This window comes from Mobula hypostoma, chromosome 18 (assembly GCF_963921235.1).
Source record: "Mobula hypostoma chromosome 18, sMobHyp1.1, whole genome shotgun sequence".
Classification (NCBI taxonomy): domain Eukaryota; kingdom Metazoa; phylum Chordata; class Chondrichthyes; order Myliobatiformes; family Myliobatidae; genus Mobula; species Mobula hypostoma.
Window position 1 is genome coordinate 26,368,536 of NC_086114.1, and position 12,132 is coordinate 26,380,667.

Here is a 12,132-nt window from a genome sequence, read left to right on the forward strand (position 1 = left end):
CTCTTCCCTTTCACCTTAAACCTTTGCCCTCTTGTTTAAGAATCCCTTCTTTGTTCAAGGGAAAACACTCAATCTCTCCTCAGAACTCAAACCCTCCAGTCTGGGCAATGTTACTATGATTTTTTTTTCTGCATCTTCTGTAGCTTAATTGCATTCTTGCTATAGCTAGGCAAACGGAACCGTGCACAGAACTCCATATGCATCCAACTAATGATTTGTACAGCTCTATCATGATGTCCCAGTTCCTATGCTCGGTGCTTTGGCAAATAAGGCAAACATACTGTACAACTCCTTCACACTTTGAGGGTCCTTGTGCCAAAATGTCTCTTCAGTGGGTATTGGAGCAGCCAGAGGTGGTTTTCATTTTGAATTGATTATTTGTAGTTGCTCTTGAACTACTGTTCCAAGCTCAAGATACGGGATCAGTTTGGGTGTGAATAAGAAGTAGTAAGGATAAGAAGTCACTGGTGGAAGTTGTATATTGATCCCTTCACAATAATTAGGACAGAGTATTAATTAAAAAGAAGAGGGGGTTGTATTATAGTTACTGCATTAATCATGGTTGATATTAACTATATAGATTGGACAAATTAAATTGACAAGTGTAGCCTTTGGGAAAAATTCATAAAGTAGATGAGTATGTTTTTGTTGAGTAATATTATGAGGAACTAACCAGGGGTAGACTATTTTATATCCGATTAAAATTTCTAATTCAATTTGCATCCTGAATTCCAATTAAAGCATATACAAAATATAAAAAGCATAGAGTAGGCTATGTAGACTGAAAACATGGATTAAAGGGCAAGAAAGTAGGTCAGGAGTGGCAGATGTACAGTAGTGCTAGAAAGCTTGTGAGCCCTGTAGAATTTTCTATGCTTCTGCATAAATATGAGTTAAAATGGGATCAGATCTTCATGCAAGTCCTAAAACTAGATAAAGAGAACACAATTAAATAAATACCACAAAAACATTATACAGTGGCATGAAAAAGTTTGGGCACCTCTGGTCAAAACCTCTTACTGTGAATAGATAGCTAAGCAAATAAAAGATTACCTGATTTCCAAAAGGCATAAGGTTAAAGATGACATATTTATTTAATATTTTAAACAAGATTACTTTTTTATATCCGTCTTTTACTGTTTCAAAATAACAAAAAAGGAAAAGGGTCCGAAGCAAAAATTTGGGCATCCTGCATGGTCAGTACTTAGTAACACACCCTTCGGCAAGTATTACAGCTTGTAACCGCTTTCTGTAGCCAGCTAAGAGTCTTTCAATTCTTGTTTGGGTGATTTTTGCCCATTCTTCCTTGTAAAAGGCTTCTAGTTCTGTGAGATTCTTGAGCATGCACTGCTCTTCTGAAGTCTATCCACAGATATTTGATGATATTTGTTAGGGGACTGTGAGGGCCATGGCAAAACCTTCAGCTTGCACCTCTTGAGGTAGTCCATTGTGGATTTTGAGGTGTGTTTAGAATCATTATCCTGTTGTAGAAGCCATCCTCTTTTCATCTTCAGCTTTTTTTTTACAACGGTGTGATGTTTGTTTCCAGAATTTGCTGGTATTTAATTGAATTCATTCTTCCCCATGCCACTGGCTGCAACACAAGCCCAAAGCATGATCAATCCACCCCCGTGCTTAACAGTTGGAGAGTGGTTCTTTTCCTGAAATTCTGCACCCTTTTTTCTCCAAACCTACCTTTGCTCATTGCAGCTAAAATGTTCTATTTTAACTTCATCAGTCCACAGGACTTGTTTCCAAAATGCATCAGGCTTGTTTAGATGTTCATTTGCAAACCTCTGACACTGAATTTTGTGGTGAGGACTCAGGGAAGGTTTTCTTCTGATGACTCTTCCAAGAAGGTCATATTTGTGCAGGTGTCGCTGCACAGTAGAACAGTGCACCACCGCTCCAGAGTCTGCTAAATCTTCCTGAAGGTCTTTTGCAGTCAAACGGGGGTTTTGATTTGCCTTTCTAGCAATCCTATGAGCAGTTCTCTTGGAAAGTTTTCTCGGTCTTCCAGACCTCAACTTGACCTCCACCGTTCCTGTTAACTGCCATTTCTTAATTACATTACAATCTGAGGAAACGACTACCTGAAAATGCTTTGCTATCTTCTTACAGCCTTCTCCTGCTTTATGGGCATCATTTATTTTAGTTTTCAGAGTGCTAGGCAGCTGCTTAGAGGAGCCCATAGCTGCTGATTGTTGGGACAAGGTTTGAAGAGTCAGGGTATTTATAAAGCTTTGAAATTTGCATCACCTGGCCTTTCCTAACGATGATTGTGAACAAGCCATAGCCCTAACAAGCTAAATAGGGTCTGAGACCCTGGTAAAAGTTATCTGAAAGCTCAAATCTCTTGGGGTGCCCAAACTTTTGCATGGTGCTCCTTTCCTTTTTTCACTCTGAAATTGTACAAAACAAAAATAATACACTAATCTTGCTTAAAAAGTTGAAAAGAATGTTTCATCTTTAACTTTATGACTTTTGGAGATCAGTGCATCTTCTACTCACTTAACTATTCACAGTAACAGAAATTTTGACTGGGGTGCCCAAATTTTTGCATGCCACTGTACCTGTTCATTTATTTAATGAGAAAAATGATCCAATATTACATGTATTTGTTGGAAGAAGTATGTGAACCTTTGCTTTCAGTAATTGGTGTGACCCCCCTTGTACAGCAGTAACTTCAACCAAACATTTCCAGCAACTCAGGTTGGAGGAACAACACCTTATATTCTGTCTGGGTAGCCTCCAACCTGATGGCATGAACATTGACTTATCAAATTTCCGCTAATGCCCCACCTCCCCCTCGTACTCCATCTGTTATTTATTTATTTATATACACACACATTCTTTTTCTCTCTCTCCTTTTTCTCCCTCTGTCCCTCTCACTATACCCCTTGCCCATCCTCTGGGTTTCCCCCCTCCTTTTCTTTCTCCCTCAGCCTCCTGTCCTATGATCCTCTCATATCCCTTTTGCCAATCAACTGTCCAGCTCTTAGCTCCATCCCTCCCCCTCCTGTCTTCCTCTATCATTTCGGATCTCCCCCTCCCCCTCCCACTTTCAAATTTCTTACTAGCTCTTCTTTCAGTTAGTCCTGATGAAGAATCTCGGCCCGAAACGTCGACTATACCTGTTCCTATAGATGCTGCCTGGCCTGCTGCGTTCACCAGCAACTTTTATATGTGTTGCTTGAAATTCCAGCTTCTGCAGATTTCCTCGTGTTTGCATTTCCAGCAACTGTTGATCAGACCTACACATTGGCTCGGAGGAATTTTAAGCCATTCCTCCTCAAAAAACTGCTTCAACTCTGCGATGTTGGTGGGCTTCCTAGCGTGAACTGCTTGCTTCAGGTCCTTCCGCAACATTTATATAGGATTAAGGTCAGGACTTTTACTCAGCCATTCCAAAACATGAGTTTTCTTCTTTTTAAACCATTCTGTTGATTCACTGTTGTCTTTCAGATCATTGTCTTGTTGCATTGTTCAACTATTAAGCTTCAGGTGTTGGACTGCTACCTTGACATTCTCCTGTAAAATGTCTTGATTCAATTTTGAATTCATTGTTCCCTCAACGATTACAAGCGATTCAGGCCCTGAGGCAACAAAGAAGGCCCAAACCATGATGCTCCTTCAGCATTTTCACAGTTGGGATGAGGTTTTGGTGTTGATGTGCAGTGCCTTTTTTCCTCCAAACATAGGAATGTGCATTTCTGCCAAAAAGTTCAACTTTTGTCTCACCTGTCCACAGAACAGTGTCTCGGAAGCATTGTAGAACATCCAAATGGTCTTTGGCAAACTTGAGACGTTTAGCAATGTCTTTTTTTTGGAGAACAGTGGTTTCCCCCTTGGTGTTCTTCCATGAACACCATTCTTGTTCAGTATTTTTCTTAATGTGGACACATGAACAGAGACTTTAGCAAGTTCTAGAGATTTATGCAGGTCTTTTGCTGTTACCCTTGGGATCTTTTTCACCTCCTTCAGCATTGCACATTGTTCTTGGTGTGATCTTTGCAGGCTGCCTACTCCTAGGGAGACTAGCAACAGTACTGAATTTCCTCCATTTGTAGACAATTTCTCTTACTGTGGACTGATGAACACTTAGGCCTTTAGAAATGCTTTTGTAGCCTTTTCCAGCTGTTTTATTTTTTTGTATTGTTTATTTAATTGGGTTATCTTTATTTAGTTTTAGGACTTGCATGAAGATCTCATAAAATTTTAGGTCATATTTATGCAGAAATACAGAAAATTCTGCAAGGTTTACAAACTTTATAGTACCACTCCAAGGAGATGGTTTATAAATCTCAGAAAAAGTATATTACTGTGAGATAAAGAAAGGAAGCCAAGGAATGTACGAGGATACAAAAGAAAGGATACAAAATATAAAGTGTAGATCAAAGAATTGGGATGTTTGCACAATGACAAAAAAATAAGAAGATGGAGTAACTAGCATGTGGTACACAAATAAAATAAATGTTATGAGCTTCTATGGATATACTGTACAGGTTTCCTCCGCCATCCGAAGGTAGAGCGTTCCTATGAAACAGTTCGTAAGCTGAAATGTCGTAAAGCGAAGAAGCAATTACCATTAATTTATATGGGAAAATTTTGTGAGCGTTCGCAGACCCAAAAATAACCTAAAATAACAATAACATATAGTAAAAGCAGGAATGATATGATAAATACACAGCCTATATAAATAGAAATACTTTTCCACAATCATTGCTGGCACAGATCTCCGTAGCGAAAACCTCAGGCAAGCGCCGTCGGCAGAAAATCTCACGCAAGCGCTGTTGGCAAAAACATGGAGCAAGCGCTGTCCAGTAATCTTTAAGCTATGAAGCTGCCAAATCATACCAAATAACATGTAAAAATACACAGCTGATATAAAGTAGAAATAATGTATGTACAGTGTAATATCATTTACGGGAATCGGGAAGACAACGAGCACACTGATGATGGTGTGTTAGACTGAGTCGTCGCAGGCTGGGGTGGTGCAGAGGCCTCCCCACCCTCCAGGCCGCTGAGCGATACTTTGCCGCGAAGAACACAGGGGTCCAGCGGTAGCCAGGAGGTACACATCACATCTTTAAGAAAAAAGCCGAAACAAACATGCTAATTAATTAGGTGCCGCCTGTAATTGTCGGCCCAGATCAGTGCCGATTTCCAATTGCGTCATCTCTGATCTGGGCCGACAATTACGTGTCGGCAGCACCTAATTAATTAGCATGTTTATTTCGGCTTTTTTCTTAAAGATGTACTGTGTGCCTCCCGGCTACCTTTGCATTCTCTGCGAATCGGTATCTGTCCGTGGCCTGGGGGTTGGGGTGGTGGGACACTGGGGTGTCATCTCGTCACCTGTTTCCATTAGAGCAGGCAGCTCATCTTCTTCTATCTCTGCCCGCCTCGATGTCGAAGGTCGAGGTTCGTCGTCTGCTGTGGCTGATGTGGAAGGCTTGCTTGACTGCTGAGCCTCGCGCATTTTTCTATCACACAGTTCTTTAATAAGGACTCAAACCATTCTGCAAGTATCCCCTAAACAGACCTACCCTTTCAAAATTAAAGTCGTACTTTATCATTACTCATTCGGTTTCGATTGTTATCCTTTCTTCTTCCAATTGCATCAGCTCTTCATCTATCAGTTCTTGGTGATGGGATGCCAAAACCTCTTCAACATCATCTTCGTCAGCTTCCACAAGCCAAATTCACGTTGTCCTTACTTCGTTTACCACGATCAAAACGCTTAATTATGTCTAGTTTTACCGTAAGTGTAACACCCTTACGAGCTCTTTCAGGCTTTTCCGATACCATAGAACTCATCTTGCAAATGGCTTCTCACAGGCACGTGTTAAAGCAAAGCAGCTCCGAATCCAGGGGAGAGTGGCTGCTTGGGGCACGCTGCCTTTTATCGCGTGCTGAATTTTTTTTTCATAACAGTGAAAACACCTTCTGAAAGTGAAAATAGGGTACTAATATAGGTCTTTCGTAACAGTGAGGATTCGTAAAGCGAACGTTCGAAAAGCGGGGGACACCTATATAAGAAAGGCAATAGATAAGGTAAATGCTGGTCTATTATAAGATGAGATGGGGGAATTGATGAAAAATAGAGAAGTGGCAGATATTTGAAATGACTTTTGGAATAGGTTTTCATGATAGAAGACAGAAAAACATTAAATTATGAATAATCAAATGGCTGAAGCCAGAATGATCAAGTCAAGGACCGATCAGCTCTCGAGCCTACTGGTCTGCAGCCCAGGCTCTTAAACAAAGAGGCAGAAGAGATGGTGTATACTTTGGTTGAATTTGTTAGGTTCAGGAAGATCCCAGAGGACTGAGAAACTGCAAAGATAGAAAGCAGTAAACTAAAGGTCAGTTAGCCTTGTATCTGTCATTGGGAAAATGCTTTAATTTATTATGGAAGTAATAGTGTTTAGAAAATAGGGCATTCAGGCAGAGCCAACAGGGTGTTTATGAAAGGGAAATAAGACTTTATTAGAATCTTAGAGAATGTACTGTAACAAACAGCAGATTTCATGAAATTTTGGATATTCTGATGGCATCTGATAAGGTATCATATTAAGCACTTCCTGTAAAAGAAGGGTGAGGGTTGCCGTTATGGTTAATATATGGGGCAAGGCTAGGAAAGTGGCTCATTAACAGAAAATAGAGGGCCAAGTTATAACATTTAGAACACTACAGCACAGGAACAGGTCCTTTGGCCCATGATGTCTGTGCTACCTATGATGTCAATTCCATATTATTCCATCTCTACATTTTCTCTTTGTTCATGTGCCTATCGATATACTTCTTCAATATTTTAATTGCATCCAATATTTTATCCCCGGGAACATGTTCCAGGGGTAAATGGGTCATTTTTGGATTTGTAGTCACTGAATACCGAAGTGATCAGTGCCGGATCTCAACTTTTTAAACCTATATTAATTATTTGGTTCATCTATCCATGTGTACTAGGCTTTGGAATGAAGAATGAAAAAGCAAATTTTATTTAAATGGTGTGAGATTAGTGTAATCTCAGAAAGGTGGCATTTGTCATTAAGGGCCCCCATCACCCCGGTCATGCCTATACTTGTTGCTACCATCAGAAAGGAGGTTCAGAGGCCTGAAGGCACACATTCAATGATTTGGGAACACGTTCTTCCCCTCTGCAATCTGATTTCTGAATGGACATTGAGCCCATGAACACTACCTCACTACTTCTTTAAATTTCTATTTTGGCACTACTTATTTAATGTAACTAATATTTACTGTAATTCACATTTTTTCTATTATTATGTATTGGACTGCTGCCATAAAGACAACAAATTTCACCTCACATGCTGGTGATATTAAATCTGATTCTGATATAGATCTAGACGTATTGTTTTGGAATGGGAGGTCACTCATTTCTAATTAAGTTATGGAGAATGTTTTCTTCACTAGGGCTCCCAAGTCTCTTTGCACTCTGATTTCTGAATTCCCTCCCTGTTTAGAAAATTGTCTTCACCTTTATTCCTTCTACCAAAGTGCATGATCATATACTTCCCTACGCTGTATTATATCTGCCATTTTTATGCCCATTCTTTGAATCTGTCTAAGTCCTTCTCCGTATTCCCTGCTTCCTCAACACTACCTGTTCCTCCAATAATCTTGGTATCATCCATGAACCTGTCCACAAACATATCAATTCCGTCATCCAGATCACTAATACATAAAGTGAAAACTAATGGTCACAACACCGAGCCTAAGGAACACCATGGGTCACTGGCGGCCAACCACAAAAGGCCCCTTTTACTTCCCATTCTTTGCCTTCTGCTAGTCAGCCAATTTTCTATCTATGCTACGATTCATCCTGTAATACCATGGACACTTACCTTGTTTAGCAGCCTCATATGGCACCTTATCAAAGGCTTTCTGGAAGTACAAGAAAACAACATCCATTAACTCTCCTTTATCTATCTTGCCTGTTGCTTCCTCAAAGAATTCCAATATATCTGTCAGGCACATTTCCCTTTAAAGAAACAATGCTGACTTTGGCCTATATTTTGTGTGCCTTCAGGTACCCCAAAACCTCATCCTTAATAATTGACTCTAACATCTTGCCAACCACTGAAGTCAAGCTAACTGGCTTATAATTTCCTTTATTCTACCTCCCTCCCTTCTTAGAGTGGAGTAACTTTTGCAGTTTTCCAGTCCCCTTTAACCATTCCAGGTCTCTTCGGCTAACCTCTTTGAGAACTGGGGTGTAGTCCATCTGATCCAGGTAACTTATCTACATTCAGGCCTTTCAGCTTTCCAAGCACCTTCCCCTTAGTAACAGTAATTACACTCACTTTTGCCTCCTGAAACTCCTGAATTTTGGTGTACTGCTGATATCTTCCACAGTGAAGACTGACTCAAAATGAGTTCATTTGTCATTTCTTTGCCCCATTACGACCTCTCCAACATCATTTTTCAGCTGTTTGATATCTGTGCTACCCTCTGAATTGCTCTTAATATATCTGGAAAAAGCTTTTGGTATCTCCTTTTATATTATTGGCTAGCTTACTTTCGTATTCTGTCTTTTCTCTCCTTACTGCTTTTTCGGCTGCCCTTTGTTTTATTTTAAAAGCTTTCCACTAATCTTTGCTATATTGTATGCTCTCTCTTTTGCTTTTATGCTGTCTTTGACTTGCTTTGTCAGCCATGGTCGCCTCATCCTCTCTTATAAATATTTTTTCTTCTTTGGGATGTGCAGGTATCTATCCAGCACCTTCCAAATTAATCCGGAAACTTCAGCCGTTGTTGCTCTACGATCATCCTTGCTTGTGTCCCCTTCCAGTCAACTATGGCCATCGTCTCTCCCATGCTTCTATAGTTACCTTTACTCAACTCTAATATTGATACATCTGATATTAGCTTCTTCCTTTCAAACTGCAGACTGAATTATGTCATATTATGATCACAGTCTCCTAAGGGTTCCTTTATGTTAAGCTCCATAAAACAATTCTGGTTCATTACACAACACCCACTTGGGAATTGCCTTTTCCCTGTATGGCCTCAACCACAAGTTGCTCCAAAAAGCCATTTTGTAGGCATTCTATAAATTCCTTTACTTGGGACCAGCACCAACCTGGTTTTCCCAATCTCATTGCACATTGAAATCACCATTGACCATGGCCCTTTACCCTTGTCCTCTTTACGTGCCTTTTTGTCTCCCATAGTAATTTGTACCCACATCCTGGCTGCTGTTTGGAGGCCCATATAACTTCCATCAGGTTCTTTTTACCCTTGTAGGTTCTTAACTCTACACACGAGGATTCTACATCTTCTGATTCTATCTCACTTCTTTCTAAGAATTTGATTCCTTTTTTTTTAACCACTGCCCACCTGCCTGTCTTTTCAGTCTTGGATATTAAACTCTTAGCTGTGATCTTCTTTCAACCATGATTCTGTGATGCCCACAACATCATATCTGTCTTTGCACTTTATACTGGTAAAATTGAAGCCTATTAAAAGCCTAGGCACTTGTAGCATGAATGTAAAATTACCAAGGGACAGAAGACACCTGTGGTGAATGGCAGAATTTGAACTGGGTAGATTAAATAACAAACAATATTTATGTAGTAGATGACTGGGCTTGAGAATTTGCTGTCCGATGGTGTAGAAGTGCAAATAGATTAAATAGAAACCAGAAGAGATTGGGTGGTTACATAAATTGTTGAGGTCTGGAAGAAAGCTATAAAGATGGGATTACTTGGATTGCATTACACTTCCAATAATATATATTTGATAAGTTGAATACCCTTCCCATTGCATAGTACTAAGCTATGGTTATGTATATTTATGTAAAAGAATGAGAGGAAAAATAGTGGTTATTTCTGAAATTCTCTTAAATTTTGCTGTGATAATTTTTAACATTTGTTAATTTTCTGTAGGTTACCTCAATTTAAAGAGGAAGCCAAGAGCTTTGTGGGAACCAGTATGAAGAAGGTAGGCTGATGCTTTATTTTCTGTGGATTTCGTAGTGGCTTTTTGCTTAAATAGAGCTGTGTGTTTAATTTACTCCATCCTGTTTTCAGTGTTTTCCTGGCTTGTATGCATTATGATCTTATTTTGACTGCTTTGCGCTTGGCTATGCTTATTTAATGTTTCTCACCAAGAGTTAAGGATTTTAAATAAAACATTTGAAAGGTTGCCATAACACTAAGTTGTTATTTGACAGGAAATTGAGGATTGAGTGTTCCTTTGGAGTTTTCCCAACATATGGAAAACACCCTTTTAATTGGTAAAAAATCGTTTGAAAAGTCTGGATAATTTGGCATCTAGTCATGCTACCTGTTTTCCTCACTTTTCGGAGGGTCTGTCAAAGTACTTGCAACACAGAAGACCAATCTGTGTTACTGTTCTTGAAATGAAAGACTACAAATGCTGGAAATCTGAAACAAAAGCAAAACTTTTTTAGAAACACTCAGCAAGTCAGCCAGTGTCTATGTAGAAAGAAATAGTTAAGCTTTTGAGTCAGTGATCCTTCATAAGAATGGAAAAATGAGAAGGCAGCATTAAAGCTGCAGAGAGAGGGAGGCATGAAGAGGGAAAAATGAATAGAGTGGAGACCAACGTTATCCAGGGGGCACAGACATTTTTGGTGTTGTCTTGTTGACAGTTGAATGAGAAAAGTAAAGGAACAAGAGAACAAATTGGAAATTAGACATGCAAAATACAGTAGATGCTCCAAGTCTGAAATAAAACTCAATATTGAGAGCGCCTAGCAAATAAGGCATTGTCATTGCCCTCATAAGTTTAGATGCATTGACTTTTATCAAAATGTCTAGTTTTTCTTTACTAGTCCTGTTATAGTTATTTTAATATTGGAAAAGAGGTTATTGTGCATAAAATATGAAAAGCATATGGAGAAATCCACAACTTTTTGTCCTCTGATTTAGCATATTTCTGTTACCTTGACAGATTAGATTTGCATTAGCAGAAAATCATGAGATGTCTTGACGGTCTGGACAACTTGTGATTGCAATTCAATTTCTGCCTGTCCAGCATTTCCTTTCAAATTATATATCATTTCATGTTAGCACTTTGCAATTGCGGAAACATTTACTGTGTTTACTTATTCAAACATTTCAGTGACTAAGTAAGAAAAAGAAACATAGGATAAGGAAACTTTCATCCTACTTAGTTTCTCAACATTTTTTCTTTTGCTTTCTTCTCCCTGCCATAATTTTTTAAGTTTCTTAAATGTACACGAGTCTTTTCCTTTTCTGAGAGATAAATCTATGATTAGGATGTTTAATTTAATGCCTGAAAACAACAGTTGAGGTCTGGCTGATATTATCTGTTGGACAACTTAAAATTTGTTTTAGTGTGGTGTTAATAAACAGAGCATATTAGACTTTTGACAGGATCTACCTATCTCTGGCATAATCAACTTCCCTGGTTTTCATGTCAGAATCAGCTTTTAAAAAAAGACTATCCATTCATGAATTGACGTTTCCATTACAAATTTTTTTTTATTCTTCTGATGTGCTGTCAGTATTAATCCCTGAATAGTTTTTAATGTGAACACCATGCAGTTTTAAATTGTACTTTCACCAGTACTATAAAATAAAATTTTATGTTACTATATTCTTTGCAAGATTATGTCCTCGGACACTTAGTTTTGAATAATGCATCATACCTGCCAATATATAGAAAATACGTAGCACTTTTTAAATTAATGCGTGAGCATGCGGAAAACTTTATGATTTTGAAGCACGTGTAAGATGGCATGTAAACTAGAGGAATGTTCCAGCTTCTCCTTGTGAAGATCAAAATACATAGCTTCTGTGCAAACGATTTTAAGCAGTACAAGAAATAGATATGCAGAAATGCAATATTTTAACAAATAGGCACTACCTTAATATTTGTTGAAGTTCTAGTTCAAACATTTTAATATTTGCCTCATTGAAATGCAGGTGATCTGTAATTTGAAATAAAGTTGTAGACTTTGCAGTGATCTTTTGTCCTCATTATAAAACTTCTGATTATTTTGCATGGTTTGCATCAAGTCCTGCATGAGGTGGTCGTCATATCTTGGAATCTTCTCTTTCAAATAAAGTTTGGTTAAAATGGAAATTCTAAGGCATGAACATCTGTCTTAAAGTT

The 12,132-nt window shown here is 38.7% G+C and overlaps 1 protein-coding gene across 8 annotated transcripts in view; it reads left to right on the forward strand.

The window, feature by feature from the left end:
• Positions 1 to 12,132, forward strand: part of gbf1 (golgi brefeldin A resistant guanine nucleotide exchange factor 1) — a 290,587-nt gene that overhangs the window by 183,533 nt on the left and 94,922 nt on the right. For all 8 annotated transcript variants that reach the window (XM_063070614.1, XM_063070615.1, XM_063070611.1 and 5 more), the window contains one exon: positions 9,915 to 9,969. In XM_063070614.1, the coding sequence (XP_062926684.1) occupies positions 9,915 to 9,969 (55 nt within the window). The remainder of the gene's footprint in view (positions 1 to 9,914; positions 9,970 to 12,132) is intronic.